This window comes from Echiichthys vipera (genome assembly GCF_963691815.1).
Source record: "Echiichthys vipera genome assembly, chromosome: 10".
NCBI lineage: Eukaryota > Metazoa > Chordata > Actinopteri > Perciformes > Trachinidae > Echiichthys > Echiichthys vipera.
Window position 1 is genome coordinate 4,535,871 of NC_139835.1, and position 27,204 is coordinate 4,563,074.

The following is a 27,204-nucleotide window of genomic DNA, read 5'->3' on the forward strand; positions in this document are numbered from 1 at the left end:
CCCAGCGGGCGGTGGTACTGAACGTGTTGTTTCGAGTGTTTACGGGTAAAGAGGAAAAAGAACAAAGATGGATCCGCTGGTTGCTGCAATTGACCAGGGCACGAGCTCGACGAGGTTTCTGGTGAGTGACGTGGAGTACATTTCACATCCAGCGAGTTTTCTTCATCCGTGTAACTTTGGTCTCGTCTACCTTCGACATTTTCCGGATTATTTGACCGCGTAGCTGATAAGAAATAAAAAATAAGGAAACTTACGACTGAAAAAACTTGTTGCAAGTGCGAATGCTAACTTTCGATAAGACGAACTAACGCTGTCTCAATGAGCGTGCAGACTCCCAGGGGGAGCGTGAGCGCCCCCCTCACACGTAGCCTTACTGTAAGAGGGTAACATTTAATCGAATCACACCACCTGGGATTAGGGTTTAGATATCCATTAGAACATTTGTCCTAGTCCTTTGGAGAGTCAAAATGACATTATGGATATCTGGAATGTTATCTGTTATTAAATGTATGACTTGTAATAATTGGATTCCTGAAAAACAAGAATTGTCCCTCCCAATAAAAGTACCCTAAATGATTCAAAATTGAACAAATGTATTTTCAGACTATACACTCTTCACATTTAAGATTCACATCTAAAAGAAATGATTGAAATGGTGGAAAAACTAATGTTTGATGAATAGATAGATCCATCTCTGCTCTCCTCCACTACAACACAAATGAACGGGTACAGACGCTGATGCTCAGTTCTGCACCCCTGGATTGTAGATATCTGAAATGGTAAGAATTACATCCAGAATGTTCATTCTTGATAATTCAAATGTAATCGTGGATATCTAGAATTGAGAGCTGCATCTCATGAGCTGCAAAAGTGATTTCATTTGTACTAGTAAGAGTGACGTTGTGGATATCTGAATACATATCCAATCTAGCTAATGAATGTTAAAACCGCTTGCCATACTCGATACATACATGTTGTTTATTCACTAGTGTAGATGTAGAAATATATGCAGCAGCAATTCTGTTCACTCTCTTAAACTACCAAAACAAAACACATTAAATTGAAGTAACACAGTAAGAAGTCTGCGTCTCACTGCGCTACTGGTAAATGAGCACTCCATATTTATACTGTATATATATATATATATATATATATATATATATCTTTGGAGCACAGTGCATGAGAGTAGGCTCGCTCATATTTGGTTACAAGTACAAACAAGTGTCAAATACTAACTTTAATAAATAAATGTAAGGGCCTTATAAAAAAAGATAACAAATACAAGAGGCAATGAAAACAAAACCCCATTCAAGTAAAGCAGTAGCTATAACATTACAACAATAGAAAAAACTATATTAATAAGTATAAGAAGCAGTGTCATAATGAAATCTTGAGCAGTGAATATTGCACAGGGGTTTAACAGTAATCCCAGTATTTAGATGGCTGTGACTGTATCCTCAGAGTCTCAATGTGTTTAACCACAATACTCTCCTGATTTTGGATTCAAAATCTAATGTAACATGTCATTGGATAACAATTCGATCAAGGTTATGCAACATGTAGGGCTATATCAGGTTTATTAAGAGCATCACCACATTGCACATTTATGATTACATGCCAATCATTGTTGCTTCATGAAATACACTGGCCTTTATCTGATGATGCTAACAACTAGGCTAATTCACAGCAAAAAGGTCTGCAATTGTCACTTTTTTATAGGGTTCTATATCCCAATAAAGGTCGTTTCATATCTCGATAACAATATAAATCTCAATGTAGCATGTAATTCAGTAAATAAATAGTCTGTATGGAATAACGACATAGTAAAGCCTGTTTTGCATGTGTGATTTAAATACTTGACAAATGAATAGGATTACTATTTAATTTTTATTAACAACTCCCCTCCCTCTTCCCCCACGGCCCGGGCCCATTTGTACTCGCATAACCTGAAACGATCCTTGCCGTGGCTCGATTGCCTCTCACTTATACGTCATCAACCCTCTGAGTTTTAGTTTTGTTTGTTTGCGCATGGTCCGTCCTTCTTTTTTCTATGTCCCAACAGGCGCACATAAAATGACGTCAGAACCGCCGTAGGCCTCGTGCCCGTACATGTGCGCACGCTTGTGCTCGTACATGTGCAAACGTGCTTTACAAAAGCCCATCTCTCCCAAGCGGGCCGTGGACGGCAACCGTACCGCTCCTAGACGCAATACGGTTGCACTCACACTGGTCGAACGAACTAGACTTTAGCCGTGAAACGTGCTGGGGCACGGTACGGATGGACTGTGTGAGTGCACCCTGAAATTCTGTTCTGAAACAAGAGCCAATACTCATGATCCCTTTGAAAGCCCAATCACTCGTTAATCCTGTTTTATTTAGTCCATACTGTTAAAAGACTCACCTGCGAGGCGGCCGGTGGAACAGTGGTTAGAGCAGTCGCCCCATGTAAAGAGGCCGAAGGTCCTCGAGGCACCGTCCTATCTAATAAAGGCTTTGAAAACTGCCAAAAAAATAATCTTTAAAAAAAAAAAGACTCACCTGCGACTATCACCACATTCCTCCTCCACTTCCACATGTGTGAATAATGCAGACATTAAATGTCATGGAAACACACCAGATATGTTTCCACTTGTTGCTTTGTTTTCACCATAGAGCAATATGAGTCATGTCCAGTGTTCTATTGTGGATGAAATTAGGTTTCTCTAAGTAGGTCAGCTGGAAGAGGCAGACTTGGCATAAAATAGACAGACAGGGTTTTTGATGCCTGAGTAGATGGTAAACATTTTTGTCACAGCTTATTTCATTTGACTAACTGAGAGCACAGGGAGTCGTTTGACTGGTGCTTGATCTTAAATTCAAAACAACAGACTGATCGCTACTTTTACTTAAGTGATTGTCAGGACTCTAATACAAGGACTAACACTAACACTAGTTGAGACCAACTCAACCTAAGCTGTTATCAGCTCAGATATCTCAGTTAGAGATTTGTTAACACGATTGTTGTTTGTGTGTTTTGAACCATACTTTAAATATGTAACCAAACCTTTTTCATTATGCTGTGGAATATATCTCCGCAGCAAACGGGTGCCTTGATGCTCTGGCTGTTTTCTATATTAGTTACCAGGTATTTCCAAAGGACCTTGAACCCTTTGTGAGGTCCTTGTGTGACTGCTGACCCAATTACTCTTAGGCTAGCTCTTTCACAGAATAGGTCGTTTAGACTACGTCTCTGGTCATAGCGGAGAATCATTAAGCCCTTGGAGATGCTGGAGTAAAGCCTTCACATCTGAGCCTCCACTCCTCCAAGACCTTTTCTGTGAACTCGTTAACCTTTACGGACCTTTTTAGAAACACATTTGTGTCGCAAAGATGATCTTGACTTTGGTTTTTAGCTACAATATGTAACTGTTAGGGAACACTATATCTTTGAATGATTAAAGTTGATTTATGTAGTTTGCATGCCTATATTTACTATTATTTCTATAAAAGTCATCAGGATCTAACCCCCAGGGATACTACAGACTTCATAAACTGTCCACCCACAAGAGGGTTATAATATTTTAGACACTACCATAGAATATTTAAGCTTATCACACAACCTTTTTTATGTATATTTCTTTCTTTTGTTCTCTATGTAACAGTTTATAAGCGGTGAAAAACCTTTGAACACAAAGAGAAAAACATATACACATTACTGTAACCAAATATATATAACCAAAAAAATACATGCATCTATTTTGTTTTTAAATAATTTCAGCATTTCATTAAAAAATCTGGATAATGCACACTGCTGTTTTTTAGCTTAATATCATATGAACTTTATGCTTTTTTGGATTTAAAATTGTGTGAATTGCTGGAAGAGTATCAGTAGAAAACAGCACTAACCGTAATTCATGAACGATAATGGTGCCCCTTGTGTTCAGTTCAGTGTTCAATTAGTTCAGTTTAAATGGATGGAACATTTGTGGAGTACAACTTTAAGTTTTAATATGGAAACAACATGGACGCTACAAAGAAGATGTGTTCGGTTGTATCACAGAATTGTTGGTGCACCAGTATATTCCCTGTAAAGTCACCTGGTGTGTCCGTATGAGAGGGTGAGAATGTTCTCGTTTACCGTCTAACTGTGTGACGAAATGTCCCCTCTTTCCTTTGAGGGCTCAGCTCGTAGCCTGCTTGTATCTGTGTCCGTCTTTGCAGCTGTGAGATGATCATAAAGCTGCAGTGTGGTTAGAAACTGCGTGTGGGTCATATGTTCTTTAGGGTTTATGTGTCCCACTTTACCTTGTGGTATATTGCTGTGGTGATTTTATAGCTTAGCATTTTGAGCATTGTCCGTGGATGAACTGTAGGCCTGTACTCCTGTGCTCACAGGAGGGTAGTGCTACACAGAGGGTTATCCTATTACCTTATTAGAAGAAATGCTGACTGCTGTCTGACTGTATATGCTGCCTCGTGTTAAACCTTCCCTCCTCTGTACGCCATTCTTTATTGGACTGGTGTTCACGGCAGGTGCTATCCTACAATGTGGCACGATGAAATCAAGCCAATAATAATCGTCTCCTCGCTCTATGTCATGTCTTTCTGTCACTCACCACTGTGTTGTAATTCATCAACATAAAACGTCCTGTCATCCTGTCACCATTAACGTGTTATCTTACAAAGACAGCTTTACCTTGTTGCCTTTATTCACCAGCACACCCCTGTATCCTCTGTTTTATTTCTATTCTTTCTCTCCTATTAATTCAATCTCTCCACAGGTGTTCAATGCAAAAACCGCTGAAGTGATGAGTCACCACCAAGTAGAGATCCAACAGAGCTTCCCCAAGGAAGGGTGAGTTCATAATAACAAATCATTTTCATTATAGATTAATCTGACAATTATGTCAATGAATCGATTAACCATTATAATTTCCCACAGACCAAATGTCTTGTTTTGTCTGATCCAAAGACAATTAGAGATGCACCGATCTGGGTATCGGATCGGTGCATCTCTAATTACTATTATGTATGACAGACAAAAGATGAGTCCATTATCAAAATATTTGCCGGTTCCTCTTCTGTCAACTGACTAAACAATAACACAATATCCTTAGATGTTTGGTTGCTAAGAAACACTTTAAACCAACAGAGCCATATTATCCTGGTACAACTGGTTAAAGTTAATATGTGGAAAACAAGAAATATTCAAACATGTGTTTTTAAATCCATACTACATAGAATAAATGAGTTGCAGATGTTGACGTGTTTACTGGCCTTCTAGGTTCACTGCATTGCAGATTAATCTGTTACTTATCTGACGTGTGTAATTGAGTCTAAGGTCCAGCTTTTAGTTTTATTGAATGCACAAAAGCTGGCTTGCTTGATACATATAAATCAGATGTTGCTGTCTGCTCCATTTAAAATCAGGTCGGTGAACACCCTGTACAAAGTACCAGAGGCCATATACTGTATGCTTAGGCTGTGGTTTTAGAGACCTATCCCTACAGCATTGTGTCAGCACTGCAGTATGGTCTGGCTGCAAGACTTCTCATTCTGGTACTGTGGAAAAACGCTCTGGATTGTTGGTATTTCCAATCAAAATCGTCTTAGGCAGCGCAAAATATCACATCACAATTTTTTACAATAAAATGACGTTCACGATTTTAGAACTGTTTTTTACATTTTTATGCAAGTTGTTGAACAGTGTAACCAAAGTATTCCCTATGTAAAACTATAGCCCTAAAAGAGAAAATATATAACAAAGCACTTAGGCCAGAGAACGTTTCTGAACAGATTTGAATCAGTGCAGTTTTGCTGGTCTCGCTGTTTCACTCTCAGCACACTGTTTAGGATGCTGTCTATTTATGTGGTTGAAAAGGTTTGTTGTGTTACCGTCCGATGTGTGACTGCTTGTGTGTGTGTGTGTGTGCGTGTGTGCGTGTGTGCGTGTGTGCGTGCGTGCGTGTGTGCGTGCGTGCGTGTGTGAGTGTGTGTGTGGCAGCCTTGGTCAGAAAGGAAGTGACGGCACTCGTTTCTTAAAAACATTAGGGAGTCCACGGTTTCATGGGACATTTATCTATTTTAGGCGCATATTTTACAGCTTGTTCCATAAATTCTGTGAATAAGTGTGGACAGACAGCGTCGATGCCACACAATAGTCTGACGCTCGTGTGCTCTTAGGACACTATAGTTTTGTTTACATTTTTTCAGCCATCACTTCCCGCTACTCTCTGGATCAAGCTTGATGGGGGATGAGAAATCCTCGTCACTGCCTGTAGTTCTCTGTGATTGGTTGATTGGTGTGTCTTTAGTAAGGTGTATGAGACGGACTAGCAAATTGTGATTTGGATAAGGAAAAAAAACCTGATGCGTCTGTGTAGAGAACAGAACAGCAGTGGATAGAATGTGTCCTACAGACGATACTACGATCTCTGTGCTTTGGCAGATCGTCAGCACGTTCTAATCCTTTACGGTCTAATAACGTCATATCGCCCACCCCTAGCGCAAAACCCCAGATGCAGCAGTGGTGCCCTTGCAAGATGAACTTCACTTCGGGTATAGGCTTTGTAAATAATAGACATTGCGTTAACAAATTCTAATCATTGCTCTATGTCTTATAACATAAACAACAGCTAAGTGAAAATGCTGGATATTCCTGCCTCAGTCCACACATCCTGAAACTACCAGTGATCAGTTTACTGCAACTAGTTCTGAGAAAGACTCGACCATCAACACTTTCTTCTACATGGTGTTTACAAAAGGCATTTTAGTAACCCAAAACAAACTAGCACAGTACACCCACCAGGGGAGGATCTAGGATTATGGGAGATCCCAGGCTTAGCCCAGAGGGAGGAAAGAGTAATGCGCAAAGTTCTGGCCTTTTTTTGTTTTTGTTTTTTATAGCTGATACAGAAAATGTAAAAATGTTAAAACTGATCATAAGCATTATATTCAAATAAAGCTGATCTTGCAGTGCATGGAATCCTGATAGACCTCTTATAAACTTCAGAGCTGAAAAAAACAACAACAAGAAGTGAATTTTATTCTCTGACATATACTCTTCTAAACTCCTTTTCATCTTGTGTCAAGTCATTTGTGTCAGCATTAGTTTGATATCTTCAGTACAAGACTCTGTTCTAAACTCAGTTCCATCTCCTATGTTATGTTTTCTCAGTTTCTCTTCAAGAGATGAAACTGAGTTTAGAGCAGAGTCTTGTACTAATACTGGGAAGGAAAGGAGTGGACAGTAAAGCAAAAATGACTTTTTAACACAACAGATGAAACTGAGTGGAAAAGAATAAAATGAACTTCTTGTTTGTTTGTTTTTCAACTCTGAAGTTTATCAGATGTCAATCAGGATTACATGCACTGCAGGAGCAGTTTAAAAAAAAACAAACAACCCTATAACTTTATCAGTCCGTAACTTGTCCCACACCGAGTGTTAATCTAAAAGTCCACAGACCTGTAACATCTGTTCCGGCATTGGAGTTGCTGGTGGGTCTATGCACAGCTGCAGAGAATGTGTAGCTATGTTCATCTGACGGATCGGACAGATCTCGATTTGAACTCGCGGAATCGACACAGGAAGCAGAATCAGAGAGGACACACCTCTTCTCAGCAGGGCGGGCTATGAACGCAGGTTATGTTCCGCTGCTGCTGCCTCTATGTTGGACTCCGGTACTGCAGGAAGGCTACACTTCAGACTCTGGTCAGGGGAGGGAGACTGACAGAAACCGTGTTGAGCTTTTTTCCAACTACTGTAAACATTCGGGGCTTTGGCAAAAACATCCAGGGCTCAAGCCCAAGTAGCCGTGCCTTAACCCTGCCCCTGACACCCAGTGATAGGCAGCAGGTAACAGGTAGCAACAGCTATATTGTTGACGTCTTTGTGATGTTTGTATTTTCATTTCAATCAGCTGGGTGGAGGAGGACCCCAAGGAGATAATGCAGTCTGTGTATGAGTGCATGGAGAGGACCTGTGAGAAACTCCACCAGCTCAACATCGACCTCTCCAACATAAAAGGTTGGTGCACGCTGTGGGAACTGTACTGGCTTTTTGTTCATTCACACAGATTGAACACACAGAGTTGTGATTTCCCACAGAACACAAGCATTCTGAAGCAAAAGAGACGTTGGCATCTAGAGTGTGTGAGCCAATCTGCGCTGTTAATTAACCCAGGTTAATTAAACCCAACACACAACTGCCAACTTTCTACATTATAGTAGCACAATCGTCAGTAGAGTGAAGGACAGAGATGCATTACAGCGCCACCACACTCACATGTGTGTTTCTAAGAGAGGAAGAGAAGGTGGAATATTGCATGGTTTTAAGGTTTGAAACATTCGTAGATTTTGAATAAAAAATAGCTTGAAATTGAAGTTTTATTTTATTTGATGCCAAGATTACGAAACATGTCTACAAACAGGTGACACATTTTGAAGCATGAAACTTTGTTGTATTCTCTTTTCATTTGTCACAAGACATAACTTAGGTTGTTTTATAGCACAGTAACATGTAATTTAATGTGATCTTGGAAAAGGTGTATGAACCCTGTTTCTGACCTGCTTATGGGTCAACTACTGTGTGTTGTTCCACCCTGCCGACTGTCCCTTCCATACAGACGTCTGTTCGGCCCTCTGGTCACCTCCGCTGCTGTCTCAGGGGTGCAAAATATCTGTCCCTCCATTCGGTCTCTGAGCCTTTCACACAGAAGGCGGGCGGCCCTGCAACAAACTGTGTGTTTGTGTTTGTGTTTGTGTGTGTGTGTGTGTGTGTGTGTGTGTGTGTGTGTGTGTGTGTGTGTGTGTGTGTGTGTGTGTGTGTGTGTGTGTGTGTGTGTGTGTGTGTGTGTGTGTGTGTGTGTGTGTGTGTGTGTGTGTGTGTGTGTGTGTGTGTGTGTGTGTGTGTGTGTGTGTGTGTGTGTGTGTGTGTGTGTGTGTGTGTGTGTGTGTGTGTGTGTGTGTGTGTGTGTGTGTGTGTGTGTGTGTGAAAAGAGCTCCTGATGAGTGCTCACCATGCCTAACCGCGGGTGGAGATGTGTTAAACACTCCTCCATCCTGAGTTTCAATGACATTTACGTTTTTGTTTTTCCAGCTGTGGGGGTGACCAATCAGAGAGAGACGACCCTGGTTTGGGACAAAGAGACCGGAGAGCCACTCTACAACGCCATCGGTGGGTGCAGTATACATATGAATGAATGTGTGTTCCTGCCACATATTCTTATTTTATACAAGTTCTGTCCAATTAGGAGCCTTTAGACACACATTGTAACAGTACTTCACATGGTTAAATATACAGTACTAGTAAGGCAAATTGTGTAAAATTAAAAAAAAGCATTTTCATTGCATTTATAGACAGAAAGACCAAATTTAGACACAAATCAGGCAGTGACATGAAGTATTTTTGTAAAGATTCTATTAGCTCAAAGTTGTTGGTTTAACCCTTGAGAAGAATCAGACTTATTTCTCCATACTTCTCAGCAGTAAGAAGAATTGAGCAAAGAGAAAGATTATGTCATCTAGGAAAGAGCACAGGGCACAACTAGGTTGCATCAGATCCTAGTGTGAAAGTGAAAATTGATAAATGAAAATAGACTGAGTGAAGACAAAGAACAAATCTGAAGGGTCAGAAGACAATTAACAGGGCTTGATGGTAATTTTTTTTTAAAATAATTTGTTGAAAAATGTAGGATCACATAGTGTTTTTGTACAGAAATTTCTGTCTAATGTAGATATTTGAGGTTCCTATGTACTTATAAGGTGTCCTCTCTGCTTTGTCTGTCTGTAGTTTGGCTGGACCTGCGCACACAATCAACAGTGGAGAATCTCATTAACAAAACTCCAGGACAAAACAAGAACCACCTCAAGGTGAGACAGATGGACGAGAAATCCTTCTTTTGGTTTAGCTTTTGGATTTCAGAATCAGGCCTATTTTCTGATATTTGAGTATCTGCATGCTCCTTTTACACCAGTCAGACACTCTAATCTATATTTCTACTGTTCTCTGTCCAGCACAAGACAGGCCTTCCCATCAGCACCTACTTCAGTGCAGTGAAGCTACGTTGGCTGCTGGACAATGTGGAAGAAGTGCGACAGGCAGTGCTGAGTGAGCGCGCCATGTTTGGCACGGTGGACTCCTGGATCATTTGGGTAAGAGCTGTTCAAAGACTTAGAGAGCAAATTAATAAGTTTTCATGTTCATCGACTCTACACCGTCATTCATTCACAACATTTGATGCACACTCATTCCGGTGTTGTTTTTTCCTCAGTGCCTGACGGGGGGCAAGAACAGAGGGGTCCACTGTACAGACGTCTCAAATGCTAGTCGCACCATGCTCTTCAACATTCACAGCATGGACTGGGATCCTGAACTCTGCAGGTAAACAAACACGTGTGCACACACAGTGGACCATTTGATGGGCATGTGAACAACAGTTTTTAGCATACAGGCCTCAAGCGTAACACACCGAAACGTGCTTTCATTTTGTTGACGCCAAATTCTGAGACTCATCAGACCAGGCAACGTTTTTCAAATCTTCAATTGTCCAATTTTGGTGAGCCTGTGCCAATTGTAGCCTCAGTTTCCTGTTCTTAGCTGACAGGAGTGGCACCGGTGTGGTCTTCTGCTGCTGAAGCCCATCCGCCTCAAGGTTCGACTTTTTTTGCATTCACAGATGCTCTCCTGCATTCCTCTGTTGGAACCAGTGGAGATTTGAGTTACTGTTGCCTTTCTATCAGCTCCAACCAGTCTGACCATTCTCCTCTGACCTCTGGCTAAAACAAGGCATTTGCGCCCACAGAACTGCCACCCACTGGATCTTTTCTCGTTTTGGGACCATTCTCTGTAAACCCTAGAGATGGTTGTGCGTGAAAATACCAGTAGCTTAGCAGTTTGTGAAATACTCAGACCAGCCCGTCTGGCACCAACAACCACGCCACGTTCAAAGTCACTTCAATCACCTTTCTTCCCCGTTCTGATGCTGCTTTGAACTGCAGCACACCCTCTTCACCATGTCTACATGCCTAAATGCATTGAGCTGCTGCCATGTGATTGGCTGATTAGAAATTTGCGTTAACGAGCAGTTGGACAGGTGCACCTAATAAAGCGGCCTGTGAGTGTAAGCCCCTTTCACACATACACCGCAAATGATCTAGACCTCCCAGCTCCCGAGTACAAAGACCATTTGATCTCTGAGTGAGTCAGTGTGTAAATACAGGGCATTGACTATATTTCTATCACACTGCGGCCAACACCGGAAGAAAACAAACCTCCGTGGGTGAAGAAAAAGGGTGATTTAAGCAAAGACTGTAACGAACTGTAGGTAAGACAGGATTTGGGAACATCTGTCTGTAAGGATGGGCTCCAAAATATTAAAACGCATTCAAGGAACGACAAGAGACCTGGTTGTTTAAGACCAAATAACGTACCAGCTCCGTCACTGCCGTGAAATCTACGCCAAGTCCTGCCTCCTGCACACCTGACCCAGGTGCCACCCCTCACTTAAACCAAACAGAGTATTTCCAAGTGAGAGCACGTCTCCTGTTGTGTGTTACATGTGAGAAAGGGAAACTCTGGATACGATTCTCTTGACATTGTCTGGAGTCCATATGAGAAAACTGCTATAACTGTTCCACGGGTTCACCTTAAAGAGTTGGTCCTTTTAAAACTGAGTCAGCGCTTTAAACAGATCAGCTCCTATTGCAGTCCAATTCAAACCACTGTCCAAATAAAGACTATACTGCATATCTGCTCAATCTAAACACACTCTTTTCCCGTCTGCTTTTAAACCTGCATCCTCTTTACTCATTGCTGCCTGTAGGTACTTTGATGTCCCGATGGAAATCCTCCCCAAAGTCAGAAGCTCCTCTGAAATATATGGCTTTATGGTAAGCTCAGCTGTGTGTGCTCTGTTTCAGGGATACTGTTTGTGTTTGTAGGTGGCCCTGATAAGATCTGACTTTATGACCTCAGAGTTGTAAATGAAGTGTAATCAGAAAATATTCTGGTAAATGGAGATATGAAACATTTTATTTGATAAGATGCTGTGTGAAATTCAGAGTAAATTCAGAATTGCAGATCATTTACTGTTATTGAATATACTTCGGAATTTCTGCTGGACAGAATACATATTTCAGACGAAAGACAGTTTCATTATGTGGAATTTTTAAAATGACCCATGCAGAATGCCATAGATAATTCACTTATGCTACAAAGAGCATTGGTTTTATTGCGCATGCATATCAGTCTGCTTATGATATGATATGACCATTTTAGAGTCATTCCTTATTGTGGCCTCACCCGATAAATGTCCTTGATAAGATTCCGTGTTGTTCTGTCATGCTGGCAGATGGTGTTATTGCATCGAGAAGACACGGGCTGTACTGGCTGCTAATTGAATTGAATAACATATTGATTTAAAACAGTAAGGATGGTCATTTTGAAGAGCAGTAGCAACATGTGTGTGCGTGTGTGAGATACTCATGTTATTGTGTGTCTCTGTCAGTTTGTTTTGTATCTTATCTCTCGACCATCACACAGTCTTACTTGTTAAACCTGTTTGATGCAACATGCACCTTGCTCTGCAGTCCAGAGGTCACCAACGTGGCTGGCAGCTTTGTTTGTTTTCCTCCGTTTTATTGGTCAGATTTTTCTTTTACCTCAGAGTATTGTTGTTATTTACTGTTTGGAAGCCTCTACCCACATCCTCCCAAACCTGCTTTTAAAATAATACTAGAAGAGATGCTCTCATAAGAAAGGAGACAGGTTCTGTGGCTGTTACTTCTGTATAGTATAATGATGATCTTTGCAGCAGCACATTTTAGTGGAAAAGGCTTTAATCTTATATTGAAATGATCAAATCATTTTAACTAGATATACACATGTAATCAAAGTTTCTACAGAGCTGGTGTTTAACTGGTAATGCAACTGTTAACTGATAACTATCCAAATGAGACATGCCTGTTTGCACCTAATGCTGTAATTACACTTTACAACATAATCAAGTTTCTGTTGCTTAATAAAAATTCCCTGCCCCCTGACTGTGATGACTCTTTTCCTGTTTAAGCAGTATGTATTACACCATTTATTACAGTAAGCTGGAAATATGCGATGATATTGTACTGAATCATAAATTCTGGTTGTTATTACTACAGCCATAATAATGATTTATTTAGTTGTTTATTATTGTCATTATTGTTACAATCCCAAATTCCAATGAAGTTGGGACGTTGATTAAAACGTAAATAAAAACAGAATTCAATGATTTGTAAATCCTTTTCAACCTATTCTATGTAGGTCTACATTTACAAACTTTTCTCCAGATTCTCTGATCTTTTGATGATATAATGGACTGTAGATGATGAAATCCTAAAATCCTTGCACTTGTACGTTGAGAAACATTGTTGTTAAACTGTTGGACTATTTGCTCACACAGTTGAAACTTGCCCCATCCTTGTTTGTGAACGCCTGAGCCTGAGCAGATTAACAATTGACCTGTTCACCTGTGGAATGTTCCAAACAGGTGTTTTTGGAGCATTGCTCAACTTTCCCAGTCTTTTGTTGCACCTGTCCCAGCTTTTTTAGAACGTGTTGCAGGCATCATATTCAAATTGAGTGATTTTTTTCAAAAATTCAATAAAGTTTATCAGTTTGAACATTAAATATCTTGTTTTTGTAGAGTATTCAGTTGAATATAGGTTAAAAAGGATTTGCAAATCCTTATATTGTGTTTTTATTTACTTTTTACACAACATTTCAACTTCATTGGAATTGGGGTTGTACATGAATGTTTTTGTTACATTGGATTATTGCATTTTTGTCTAAATATGTATTTGCCTATCTCACTGTTAGATTGTATAATGTCCTGTTGCACCTTCTGGCTTGTTCCAAATGTTTTCAATGTAAACACTCTAACATTTACTCTTGCCGTGTGTTTTTTTTTTAACTCAACAGTCAGCATTATCCTGCAGTCATTTATCCAAACTCTAAACACACGTGTGTTTCTGTCTTCTCACCAGAAATCTGGCTCTCTCGCAGGAGTTCCAATTTCTGGGGTAAGTACTTTTGCATGTTATGTAACTTGGTGAGAATAGTGTCATCTGTCTTTGCTCAGTGGGGTTGTCAGTGGGCTGTGGTGTGTGTTACACGTGGCTTTCCTTCACATATTTCAGAGACACATTTTCCAGTGGAGCTCCTTGACACTTTGCCTAGGCCAGTATTCACCTGTCACAGACATATTGTGTTGATGCACATGCTCAGGACACACTGCAAAAACTAGCAGTCAAAAACAGCCAGACATTGGCTGATAGCCAACCGAAGGCGTCGTTTGTCCCAGTTATTAAGCATAGTTAAATGTTGAATCTGACTCAACAAATACAACTAATGCTTCATGAAGCTTCATTTGGACATCAATGCCCACCGCTATTGGCTGGTACAATGTAAACCGAACGTGACCTAAAGTCATTGTCAAACCCGTCAAAATCTTTAAAATATTAATTCAGACTAAATATGTTTTTTATGGAAAATCAATACTTTCATTTTGTACCACTCAAAACGCCACGTGGGTGTATTATTTTTAAAACATGTATAGCTTTTAATAACGATTCTACATATTCAACCTTTTAAAGTTAGGGTAAGGGAATGCATTATGTCACTTTATGTCATTGAAAGTGTGTGTGTGTCTGTGTGTCTGTGTGTGTGTGTGTGTCTCTCTATGTCTGTGTGTCTGTGTGTCTATATCTGTATCTGTCACAACCTTCTAACGGTGACCTTGTCTCTATCAGTGTCTTGGTGACCAGTCAGCTGCTCTGGTGGGTCAGATGTGTTTCCAGGAAGGCCAGGCCAAAAACACGTGAGCCAAACTTTTTTTCTTATTTCACCCCTTTGCTACAGTTAGCGTGCTACAATAGTGTTTGCACTTAGTCAGGCTCCTTACTAGATGCCAGCTGCGGTGCCAATATTGCACAACGTTAAAGGCAGTTTGATGCTTAGAAAACACTGTTGACAATTATCTTCAATAGAAAGCAGCTAAATGTCGCATACTTGCATGCTCGTGATAACATAAGTATTTATATATAACATTTTTCAAGTTGAGGTGACATTCTTTTCAAAGGGCTATTATCTCATTAACACATGTCTAAAATCTATGTTTTCATGGAGCCTGAGGAACTGTAGTACCATCAACCTGGACCAAACTCTTGTCAACTGTCTGTTTTGTGAAAAAAAAAAAAAGAAAGTTAAAAGTCAAGTTAAATCATTTAGAATAAAAACAAAGGAGAAGGAGTTCCTCAGACAAACACTGGAGATCAGTGATCAGCACATGTTTCTGTCTGGCTGCTGATTGGTCGACTGAACGTGCTGATGCGCCACAGCTGGTCCAGATTTTGGATATAGTTAAAGGTGTTTAGCATTGTGTAAAATTGGTCAGGAGTAAATATTTCCCCTTCTTATTTCTACATAATCTGTTAATCAACTTCAAAGGCAGATTAGGCCTAAATAACCACGGAATGTCTCCATTCAGACATAGAGTAAAAGCCCCTACACATGATACGCCCCATTCATTTCCTATAGAGGAGCGCCCAAGGTAGCAGCTAGCACTGCTCAGATTTGCCTCTCTGTCGCACTGCTGACCTTTTAAAAGCGCAACCAATGAGATAGAAGCATTAAGTGTGACGTCTACGTTTCCTAGACAACCAGAGAGCGACATCAAGCCTATTAGAAAGATGGAGGAAAAACATATTGTTTGTGTGTCCGAGTTTCCAGAACTATTTAACGTTACATTAAAGTCGTATCACGATCCCAGAAGAAAACGCAATGATGGAGATTTATAAGCATCACAGCAGGTTTGTGAATAGGCAGTTTATGAGCTAACAGTTGTTTTAATGCTAACGTTGATTTAGCCGTTTACTGGGTCTCTGCGGCCAACCTTACGGTGAGCCCAGTGCAAAAAGCTTCTCACGTGAAGGCCCCTTACATCTTACACCCCTTTACTTATGATCTTCATCAGTCATCAATTATTCTGTCCCTGGACTCTAATCTGCTTGACTCTGTTTCCATCCTTGTTATGTAAAGGTACGGGACTGGCTGCTTCCTGCTCAGAAATACAGGGATCAAGGTTAGATATTGTGCCCAAGAATGACATGACTTTAAAATTTCAAGTGACATTCATGTTTAATCAATATTTTTTTCTTGTGATTCTGTTAGCCTGTGATGTCAGACCACGGCCTGCTGACCACAGTCGCCTACAAACTGGGAAAGGACGAGGCTGCTTGCTACGCACTGGAGGTGTGTGACGGCTCTCGTATTGAACTTGTTTCTCCTCATTGCAATAATATCCTCCACGGTGTGCTCCCATTTGCCATTTCTTTCCGGCCTGCTGCTCTGATGTGGTTTTGGGTCCAACGTTTTTCCTTCTCCTAGGGTTCTGTGGCCATTGCAGGGGCAGTGGTGCGGTGGCTGAAGGACAACATGGGCATTGTACAGTCTTCCTCAGAGATTGGTATTCATACTGCATCGTACCTAATCTGATGTGAAATTCATCACTCATTCATAAACAAAATCTTTCTGAATTGCTTTTTGATTGATATCATGCATAAAAAAAACTAACTACTTACCTTTTCTCACTTTCAGAGAAGCTCGCGGCTGCAGCAGGCACATCTTACGGCTGTTACTTTGTGCCGGCCTTCTCCGGGCTCTATGCCCCCTACTGGGAGCCCAGTGCAAGAGGGTGAGACGGTCAGCTGTTAAAACACTGAACTATCAACTGTAATTTGAGCCTTAAATGAGGAGAAAATGAGAAATCTAATAATAATGCAATACTTGTTTGTTTTTACAGTTTGGTTTTCTTGTACACTTCCACCTTGTGAAAGGATGAAAATACATATCAGCTTACCTGATTGTTATTCAAACTGCCTTAAATGAGCAGTGTGTGGGATGTAGGGGATCTATAGGCAGAAATGGAATATAACTTTCATGGCTGTTTCATAAGTGTTTAATTACCTGAAGCTACAAAGTGAAGCAGGTCCTCTTCCTAGGAGCCCGTTATGTTGCAATGCCATGTTTCCAAACACTGGCTCTAGAGAGGGCCTTTCACATTGTTACCACACACTGTATAAAATATGGACATAGTCACCATGACCTTACTAATAGGTTTCTTAAGAGCCAAAATGAAGTGGGCAGTTCCTGGTGGCTCTGGCCGTCACCATCTTGGCAGTGGAACAAATGAAGCCTACAGTCCATGCTACCCACCTGTCATGGCCCCCACCTGTCACTCAAAGGAGCCAGCCTTTAATGGTCGAGTATGGAGAATGAGCAGAACACTGTCATCAAGTGTCTCAAGGTCGTAGTCGCAACAACAAAATAAGTCCAGCAGTCGGGTTGCCAGGTTGGTCAGACCCGGCCCAGTATCCTACAGGAGACCGGAGTCAGTTTGAGCCTGTTTGAACCCGTCCCCTCCGGAAAATCACAACAGAAAAACAAGGATTAGAGGAGTTTGACTGACAGTAAGCGTTAGCCGTTAGCGTTAGCTGTTCCAGCTAAGTAAAGATGAAAGTGATGTTAGCGATCAGGGAGAACCGTAGCCATTTGGGCATACGTTTGAATGGAGTTTCTCTCCTTTCTCTCAGTCCATGGAGTGAATGCTCTGCCTATATTGACTCTGGTTTTTGCCCGTCTCCGCTCACTCAGCTCTGGGACAAATAACGCCCCCTTCACTGAGGCTCTGAAGCAGCTGCAGGATTGGCAAACTCCATTTCACTCAGTGCCAGCCTACAGTAGCTGCACCCAACAACAGACAACCCTGGCAACCCTCAATGTCGGCCGTTATTGGCTGCTACCATGGGAACGGAACGTGGAAAAGTTCTTGTTAAACTGGTCAAAACATTTTTAAAACATTAATTCAGACTAAATATATGGACTAGGTGGAGAGATTATATCTCCACACTGGCCTGGGAACGCCTCGGGATCCCCCAGTTAGAGCTGGTTAATGTGGCCCGGGAAAGGGAAGTTTGGGGTCCCCTGCTAAAGCTGCTGCCCCCGCGACCCGACCCCGGATAAGCGGATGAAGATGAGATGAGATGAGATGTACCCCTCAAAACGCCCCATGGGTTGTTTTTTTTTAAATATAGCTTTTAATAAAGATTCTACATATTCAACCTTTAATTATGCAGACTTTTAATCCTTAATATCATTTAAACAGGTGGTGAGTTCAGCCACAGCACAGTTGTCATAAATGGGGAGATTATCTTTAGAGACAAAACCATTTTTTGTACCAGGCTGTAAACAGCATTTGAACATGGAGGTCTATGGTGATACCTGAAGACCACCATAGATCCTATTACATGCTTGTAAAAGGGAGCGGTGCTCCTTAAATGACAATATTATAGAATTTGATCCATTTCATCTGTTTGTTTTCCAGCATCATCTGTGGTCTTACTCAGTTCACCAACAGGAACCATTTGGCTTTCGCTGCCCTTGAGGCCGTGTGCTTTCAGACCAGAGAGGTGAGCAGCAGAAATACATATATCAGAGCACCCCCTTTATTTTAGCACAACAATAGTGATGTTGGGTGTAGGGTCACCTGCAAGGCTCACAAGTCACAACAAACAAATTCTTAACTGCCCTTAACATACACTTTTTAAGGAATTCTGTTTCAGAATGCCCAGAACAAAAACGAGGCTTGCCAGGGCTTCTTTTATCCCTGTGGCCATTAACCTGCTTGCTTCTATGTGTATCCTTCTTGGATTAGCCTTGATTGAATATTTGTTTATTTTTCCATTGAATGTCTTGCAGCTTCCCTACAACACTTAATTAAACATGCATTCCTTTACTGTGCTGTTTCTAATGCAAGTGCAGTTTGTTTTTTATCTACAGGTTATGTGTGGCAAGTTTACCTTGTTTGAATGTGTGGTGTGGAAATGTTTTTTCCAAATGTCAATATTTCAGGTTTCTCATGGTCCTTGATGTGATGTGATGCTGGCTGCATATCAAATGTCCTTGGGGATAATGAAGTTGAAGCTGAAGTTGAGAAACCCGGCTTGTGGTTTCCTATGAATGCTGTTAGTTGAAATTGCTTTGTGTTAAAGTGAGTGTATTGTGTGTGTCAGATCCTCGATGCGATGAACCAGGACAGTGGCGTCCCTCTGACAAAGCTGCAGGTGGATGGAGGCATGACGTCCAATAGATTACTGATGCAGCTGCAGGCTGACATCCTCTGCATTCCCGTAGGTAAGAGGACTCTCATAACACATGCATCATATCTGATGGGAACCAATCCCGAGCTGGGAACAACACAGCCTACTCGGCATATGCAAAAACAATCACTTAAGTGTTACATACAAAAAAAGGTGCCAGTGGTAGCCGTACTAGTCCTCAAGTCATGTCACTTGAGTCAGCATCAGTTGGGTCAGTTTGTTATGAATATAAGAAATAAAAAAATAAAAATCTGTAGGTGTGGAATTGTAAAGAAGTGATCTTACCAGACCTCTGTAGCTCCTCATTTCTGCTGCAGGCCAGCAGCTCGAGGCTACATTACTTACTACTAGCACATCTCTGACCAAACTGTCAACGGTTGAGTTGCATCATGGGTAATGTAGACGACACGGTTTTGACAAGAAAGAAGAATGTGTGGATGAAAAAGACAGTGACTCTTTTAGAGATCACATACTAATACACTATTTATGCTAAATATGATATTAACTTGAGTATGTAAATGTGCACCAACTGCATAGTATGTGTATTTTGTGTATGTGAGAAATGCTAGAGGCAGATGGTTTCAATAATTAACCGTGAGATAAAATAATTCCCAATAAAGGTACAGAAGAAAAGATATGGGAGATGCACATTTTTACTGCACAGTAGGAACACACTTAGCATATTTAATTTGCTTTAAAATAATACTAGAAAATATAACATTGAGTGGAAGAGGTAATGTAGATTTACATTTGTGATAAACAGTTTTCATTCAGCGGTCTGCTGGTAATGGAATACCTACAGCAACTGTTCATTTAGTAGGCAGTCTGAAGTACATACAAGTAGGTAAGTAAGTAAGTAGAAGGCAGTATGTTAGTTAGTAACACTTATCTCTAGTTCTGCTGCATTGGTTTGAATCCTTTCTTTTAACTGCCCACAATGTTATAGCACAGTGTTGTCTCTCGTGCTTCCAACAACAACTTTAAAGTTTCTGTCAATATGAGAAGTCACTGACTAAACCTGGACTTTATACCCTCTCTGTCGTCCTGACTTTTGTCCCACTTAAAATGAACACATTGACTTTGATGTACTAATTTGGGTAAGAGCGCACAAAAACCGGTGTGTACATAACTGTCTGCACCCATGAACATCAACTTAGACATTCAAATACTGTCCTGATTATCTGTCACATTACATTTTTCATTAAATTGCATACACATACACAATGGGCTATAAGTCGCATTTTTGGGGGGAAATGTATTTTGCATATACTGTAAGTCCCACCAGAGTATAAGTGGAAGGACTAGCCAAACCCTGAAAAAAAGTGTGACTTATATTCCGGAAAATACGGTAGTTTGACATTTAGGCAAGAATGAGTAATGTACCTAATTTAAAAATGTTCTGCCTGTGTGTGTATGTCTCATTTCGGTCCAGTGCAACCCACCATGTCAGAGACCACAGCTCTGGGTGCAGCCATGGCAGCGGGGGCAGCAGAAGGGGTGGATGTGTGGAGCCTGATCCCCAGTCATCTCCCACACATCACATCTGAGAAATATGAACCACAGATCAACTCTGATGGTAAGGATAAAATAACCAAAGCAAACACGTGACGCAGCTTTGAGCTACATGAACTTGTACTTGATTCATGTGATTCTCAAAGCTCAGATAACACATTACAACACTAGTGCCATTTCACCCAGGGGTACGTTTACCCCAGGGGTACTGCTGCTGTTGCCCAGGGGTTCTTGGAAAGATTGTGAAGCAGATCGACTAATTAAAAAAAAAAAGATATTATGTATTGTGACAATAATAACGAATATACGTTTGAAACAGGTAGCTAAAAGTAATGCAGAAATTGTAGAAATAAATACCAAAAGGTAATGAATAATCAGTTTAAAAAAAAGTTATGGATAAATGGCTGGAATAGTTTGCTAAAAGGTAATGGATAAATGGTTAGCTAAAAGTAATGAATAAAAGGTTTGAATAGTAAGCTAAAGGTAATGGATAAATGGTGGAAATAGTTAGCTTAAAGTGATTCATGGTTGAAATAGTTTGCTAAATGTAATGAAGTAATGGTTGAAATAGTTAGCTTAAAGTAATGAATTAATGGTTAAAATAGTTAGCTAAAAGTAATGAATTAATGGTTGAAATAGTTTGCTAAATGTAATGAATTAATGGTTGAAATATTTAGCTTAAAGTAATTAATTAATAGTTGAAATAGTTAGCTTAAAGTAATTAATTAATGGTTAAAAAAGTTAGCTTAAGGTAATTAATAGTTAAAATAGTTAGCTTAAAGTAATGAATTAATGGTTAAAATAGTTAGCTTAAAGTAATGAATTAATGGTTAAAATAGTTAGCTTAAAGTAATGAATTAATAGTTGAAATAGTTAGCTTAAAGTAATTAATTAATAGTTAAAATAGTTAGCTTAAAGTTATTAATTAATGGTTGAAATAGTTTGCTAAATGTTATGAATTAATGGATTAAATAGTTAGCTTAAAGTAATTAATTAATAGTTGTAATAGTTAGCTTAAAGTAATTAATTTATGGTTAAAATAGATAGCTTAAAGTAATGGATTAATGGTTGAAATAGTTAGCTTAAAGTAATGAATTAATGGTTAAAATAGTTAGCTTAAAGTAATGAATTAATGGTTAAAATAGTTAGCTTAAAGTAATGAATTAATAGTGGAAATAGTTAGCTTAAAGTAATGAATTAATAGTTGCAATAGTTAGCTTAAAGTAATGAATTAATGGTTAAAATAGTTAGCTTAAAGTAATTAATTAATGGTTAAAATAGTTTGCTAAATGTTATGAATTAATGGTTGAAATAGTTAGCTTAAAGTAATTAATTAATAGTTGTAATAGTTAGCTTAAAGTAATTAATTTATGGTTAAAATAGTTAGCTTAAAGTAATGGATTAATGGTTGAAATAGTTAGCTTAAAGTAATGAATTAATGGTTAAAATAGTTAGCTTAAAGTAATAAATTAATGGTTAAAACAGTTAGCTTAAAGTAATTAATAGTTGTAATAGTTAGCTTAAAGTAATTAATTAATGGTTAAAATAGTTAGCTTAAAGTAATGAATTAATGGTTAAAATAGTTAGCTTAAAGTAATTAATTGATAGTTGTAATAGTTAGCTTAAAGTAATTAATTTATGGTTAAAATAGTTAGCTTAAAGTAATTAATTTATGGTTGAAATAGTTAGCTAAATGTAGGGTTGAAACATTGCACTTGCCTAAGTGTAGTAGCAGTTCTCAGCCCACCTAAATATTAACAGTTTAGTTGTATGGAAAATACTGTATATTTATATTATGAATGGTATACATTGGGAATTGATGAAGGGGTACATGAGCTCAGCTGACAGGGATGTGGGGGTACCTCAGAACACAAAGTGTGTCTTTGAAAATCTGATTAAAGTGTTGGGGAAAAAAATGGCTCTGGATCACCTTGCTGACCCAGCTGTGTGTCTGTCCGTCCTCTTCACAAACAGAGAGCGAGTTCCGCTTTGCTCGTTGGAAGAAAGCTGTCCAGAGATCCATGAACTGGGAGACCACAGAGCCTCTCTGCAAAGCCAACGGTACACAGCTGTAATATTTGTCTTATTTATGAAAAGTAGGACCGAAGTAACAAGTTATTATGTGGTTTTCGTAGCATATTCTTTTCCTGAATCATGAAGAGTAAACATGTGCAGGAGTCTGACTGTTATCCATCTCAGCTCTCTTTCTTATTCACCGACAACAGGTTTAGAAAAGAAGGTGAACGGCGCCCCCTGGGGGGTTCCCACGCCTCCACCCATCAGAGCAGACCCCTAAGGTCGGTTGTTTGCTGCCACTGCATGTCGTGTGTGACAGTTTGAACTTCTTCATGTTGTGACGGGGTTCATTGGCATGGTCACATTTCTAGGCATTACTGATACAGTGGATTGAAGGGTTTGACCGATGCAGATATGTCATATCCTATTGAGATGTTCAGGTCAGAAAACAGCACTTTTGCCATCATTGGAAAACATTCAGTAAGTTCGGAAAGGTTTCCATAGAAGGAAGAACTTTAGCTCCTGACTGGTAAATAATTATCTTTATGGAACAAATTCAAATTTAAAACCAATTGAAAAAACTGAGCAAATGTAAAATAGACTTTAAATGTATATACAGGACTATGTACTACGTTACGATATACTATACTTACAGGAAACTCTGTCAGTTACGGATGACGTTATTGTCAAATGAATAAACTGTATCGGTCCAGCCCTATACTGTCTATGCTGCATGTCACTGTATTTTTTTTATTTTTTCCCACTTTTTTACTGTTGCACAAGGTTGCTGTCATTCTCTTACTGTAGCTGCAGTTTGGTGTCTTAAACCCCATTTTTGTGTTCTCAGAAGCTGAGCTATAAACTGGACGTGTAGTCTAGTCTAAATCAAGTTGCTGTTTTCTTTACAGATGTCTTAAACACCACCAGAGGTCATGGTTTCTGAGGTTTAACTTAAACCTTCTTACAGGCGTGGATTCAAGGAGTTGTAACTTTGTGTTGTACTCTGAACTAGTATGTCTTTGGTCACAGAATCAAACCATGGAGCACTTGGTAATGGAGCAGTAATCTGAAGACGGTCAAATTGAAATCTAAGATGTGTAATCCAGCTGTGGGAGGGAGCGATGGTGTCTGCCTTCAGTGTTTGTCAGAAGCCTGGCTGCTGCAGAGCTTAAGCAGCAGAATAATGGATGACAATAATCAAGGCATGGCAGATAACAGCCTATAGGCTCTGTACAACATTTGAGTCTATAGGTTTTTGCTCCTGGGAGTAGGAGACAGGATTTAGGATCAAATACGTTCCACTACAGTAGAGTGCATTTCACGATTGAGGTTATGCTAATGTGATTAATATATTCATTCATTCATCTTCAACCGCTTGTCCCTGTCGGGGTCGCGGGGGGCTGGAGCTGATCCCAGCTGACATCGGTGTGAGGCGGGGTACACCCTGGACAGGACCCCAGTTTATCGCAGGGCACATAGAGACGAACAGAGACTTAAATATTTGTGTGAATGTGCTGATGTCCTTTTTTAATTTTTAATGCTTTGGCCAAAAGTCAGATGATTCGAAAACATTTATGACACTGCATCCTCTGAAACGCCTGTAGGCGGATCTTAAAGTGTAATTCCGGTGCAAATCATCCTGCGATCTCTTTTCGACACTTGCATACATAAAAATAAGTCATCGAAACAGTTTTTATCACGTTATACTATTAACAGAGAAACCGTGTAGAGTCGCTAACAGCTAGACATAGCTAACACTGATTAGCTCAGGGCAGCACAGTGAAGGCCTTCAAATGTCTTTTTTAACCACTAATACTGCTCAAAATAACAGCAAACCTCTGCAGCAGCATGAGAAGAGTCCCTACACAGAAAACAAAACACCAACAACGTAGTTAGTGAACCCAGAGTTTATTAAAAGAGTGTTTTAAAGACTTACCTACTGGCCCCTGTACCTGCTCCTCTCATAGTAAAGTCAATTCAAGTGGATTAGCAAAGTCAATCCCAAAGGAAGGAGCCCATTGGTGCTTTGCTTTCTTTGAATGCCTTCACCGTACTGCCCCAAGCTAATCACTGTTAGCCATGTCCGGCTGTTAGCGACTCTCCTGGATTTCTCGGTTAATAGTTTATACACGAAAAAATTGGCTCCATGGCATATTTGATGTATGTAATTGCCGAAAAAGACCATGGTATGATTTAATGCCAGAATTTCACTTCAAGGCAACTTTCTAATGCAGTGGGTTTAGCTGCAGGTCAGATGAATCTGCGCTTGTTTTTACTGAGCAGTCGGGTCCAGTTTAGCATGCAGCTGTGTTTTCAGCCCATTCTGGACAGTGAGCGACTGGCCCAGAAGGTTTACATGTTTGTTTCAATTCTTTCCCTGGAACTAACTGCTTAGCCTCTAGACTTTGAATTCAACCCGTAAAAACATGTGTCCATCTGTCCTGTGGTCTCTCTAAGAATGATCTTTCTTCACCTCACAGATCACCAGCTGTGAATTCATGGGAACATGGGAACCTACTATGGAGTAAGACTGGAAGAGGAGACGTGCTCCCAGTAAATAAAGAATTCGAATGAGTATGGCTGTGACATGAATGAAAACGGATCATCTTCCACCTCAAGTGCCAGCTGGAATGAAAGCAACTATAGATGGAATTTCTTGTCTTCCTTTGCTGAAAAAGGGAAAGTATTCTCGAACCGTCCTTTTAAAAACTATGCATTTGCCTTCATCTTGTACAGTGAAGCACACGCGTAAATCATGGTTTCATAGCGTGAAGACAACCATCAGACTGTTGTACCTCATCACTGTAACAAAAGGCTCCTGTAATGTTTTGTTTTTTTGTTCTGTACATAGGATTGTTTGTACTTTTTCTTCAAATTTCCATTATTGAGAAATGCCACTGCTACACTAATTAAAAGTTAAAGTGAGCTTCTAGCAGGAACTCAAGAAGAGTGAGACAGACGCTGTCCCAGGAGTTAAAGGCTTCATAAGACATTTCCTGGATTATTGCAATGAACAACTGTTATTTGTGGTAGTGATGTCAAAATGAAGCTTCATTAACCATTTTCATTATTTTCCACTGGATGGAGCTCTCTGTTCAACAAAGGGTTGCAAACTATAGACTATAAAAATGGACGTAGCATACCCGTTGGGGTCCGTTCTCTCAGCTTGATCGAATCGTCCTCGCCATCTTGTCAGACTTTGACTCCGCCTCATTGCCTCTTACTATAAGAGCATGTATGTGACGTTGGGGTGAGGGAGAAACACCCATCTGGCTGACGTTTACTTCTGAGGAGAAGTGATGGCCAGAGGCTAGCTTTCACTCAAGAGGCCACACCCCTAATTATTCATAAACTTTAACCTCCAATAAAATAAAAACCAGCCTGGTACAAAAAAGTTCACCCACCTCAGTGTTGTCATGGAGCTATGACCTAAACATAGAATGTTTTTTTTTTTTTGCCTTAAACAGGTTTAATGATGTTGTGAAAACGGCCTGTTTAACATGGGGGTCAATGAGAAACTGCTCTGTTTTGAAACCTGCCCCTAGTGGACACTCAGAACTGCAGTTTTTGGCACATCCTGATTGGCTCAACCAGGACGTGGCTGTGGTGGGGGCTTGGTGAAAACACACTGCATCACCATTCATTGAGCCCTTTTCTTTAAACCAAGAGCTCCATCTAGTGGACTCAACAAATACAACTAATGCTTCATGAAGCTTCATTTGGACAGCACTAGATTGTGGCAGGTTTTTGTCCACAGTTTTTAGGAAGGGAAGTTAATTACTCGTCACACTGAATTGTCAGACTATACACTCCTTTAAGATAAGTCAAAGCAACATGATTGGATCTGATTCTACTCATCACAGGGAGGGGCTGACATGCAGCACATCAACGGGGAAAATCTTGAAGCTCAGTAATTTAGAATGAAGACACTTAAGAATTAAGGGTACGTTTTCTGAATGCTTCATGTTTAATGTATGTTTTATCACTTAAAGGGAACATTTGGTTACTTTATTCAACTTGATAGCTGATTTGCAATTTACTGTAAAAGGTGTTTAACTTTGAAACGTGAATCCACATATCCCAGATCTTATTTGTGTGTGCTGGTTTGTTTGACAAGATGTATAGCAAGCTATTTAGCTCATCAGGAATGTATAGATGCTGTAATAATGTGATGAATAATAAAAGAATTGTACATAAACAACTCACCTGTTTTCTTTAGAACAGGGGTCTTCAACGTTCTTAAGCCAAGGACCCCTTAGCTGAAAGAGTGACACCAGGGGACACCCTACTAAAGACTGTAGCCTATACATGATGCATACAATACTAAGCTTTTCCAATAACAGTCATTCATATATTTGAACATTTTTATGTCAAACATAGGCCCACATGTTGAAGGCACAGTGAATACTCAACCATGTAGTGGCTACCTTACCTAAAGGCCAGTAGGTCTTTCACCAGTGCCAAATTAAATGTTTAATTTCACAATAGACTGATATCCTTGCCAAT

General features: G+C 39.9%; 1 protein-coding gene across 1 annotated transcript; it reads left to right on the top strand.

Annotated features, from left to right (window-relative positions):
* On the top strand, window positions 1-26,870 carry LOC310953231 (glycerol kinase 3-like). Its single transcript, XM_083922193.1, has 20 exons — window positions 1-121; window positions 4,761-4,834; window positions 7,899-8,005; window positions 9,077-9,154; window positions 9,770-9,849; window positions 9,994-10,131; window positions 10,251-10,360; window positions 11,802-11,868; window positions 13,999-14,034; window positions 14,764-14,831; window positions 16,052-16,094; window positions 16,184-16,264; window positions 16,400-16,478; window positions 16,610-16,706; window positions 18,396-18,480; window positions 19,084-19,204; window positions 20,603-20,746; window positions 22,657-22,743; window positions 22,908-22,979; window positions 25,179-26,870. Exons 1-19 carry the CDS (start codon window positions 68-70, stop codon window positions 22,976-22,978), a joined length of 1,620 nt encoding a protein of 539 aa, XP_083778319.1. The 5' UTR covers window positions 1-67; the 3' UTR covers window position 22,979; window positions 25,179-26,870.
* The last annotated feature ends 334 nt before the right edge of the window (window positions 26,871-27,204 follow it).

Bases quoted from the DNA above. Each gene is read 5' to 3' on its own strand.
- LOC310953231 (XM_083922193.1), top strand. From the start codon at position 68: ATGGATCCGCTGGTTGCTGCAATTGACCAGGGCACGAGCTCGACGAGG. The intron at 10,132-10,250 runs GTAAGAGCTGTT...TTTTTTCCTCAG, and splicing joins TGGACTCCTGGATCATTTGG to TGCCTGACGGGGGGCAAGAA. The intron at 19,205-20,602 runs GTAAGAGGACTC...ATTTCGGTCCAG, and splicing joins CATCCTCTGCATTCCCGTAG to TGCAACCCACCATGTCAGAG.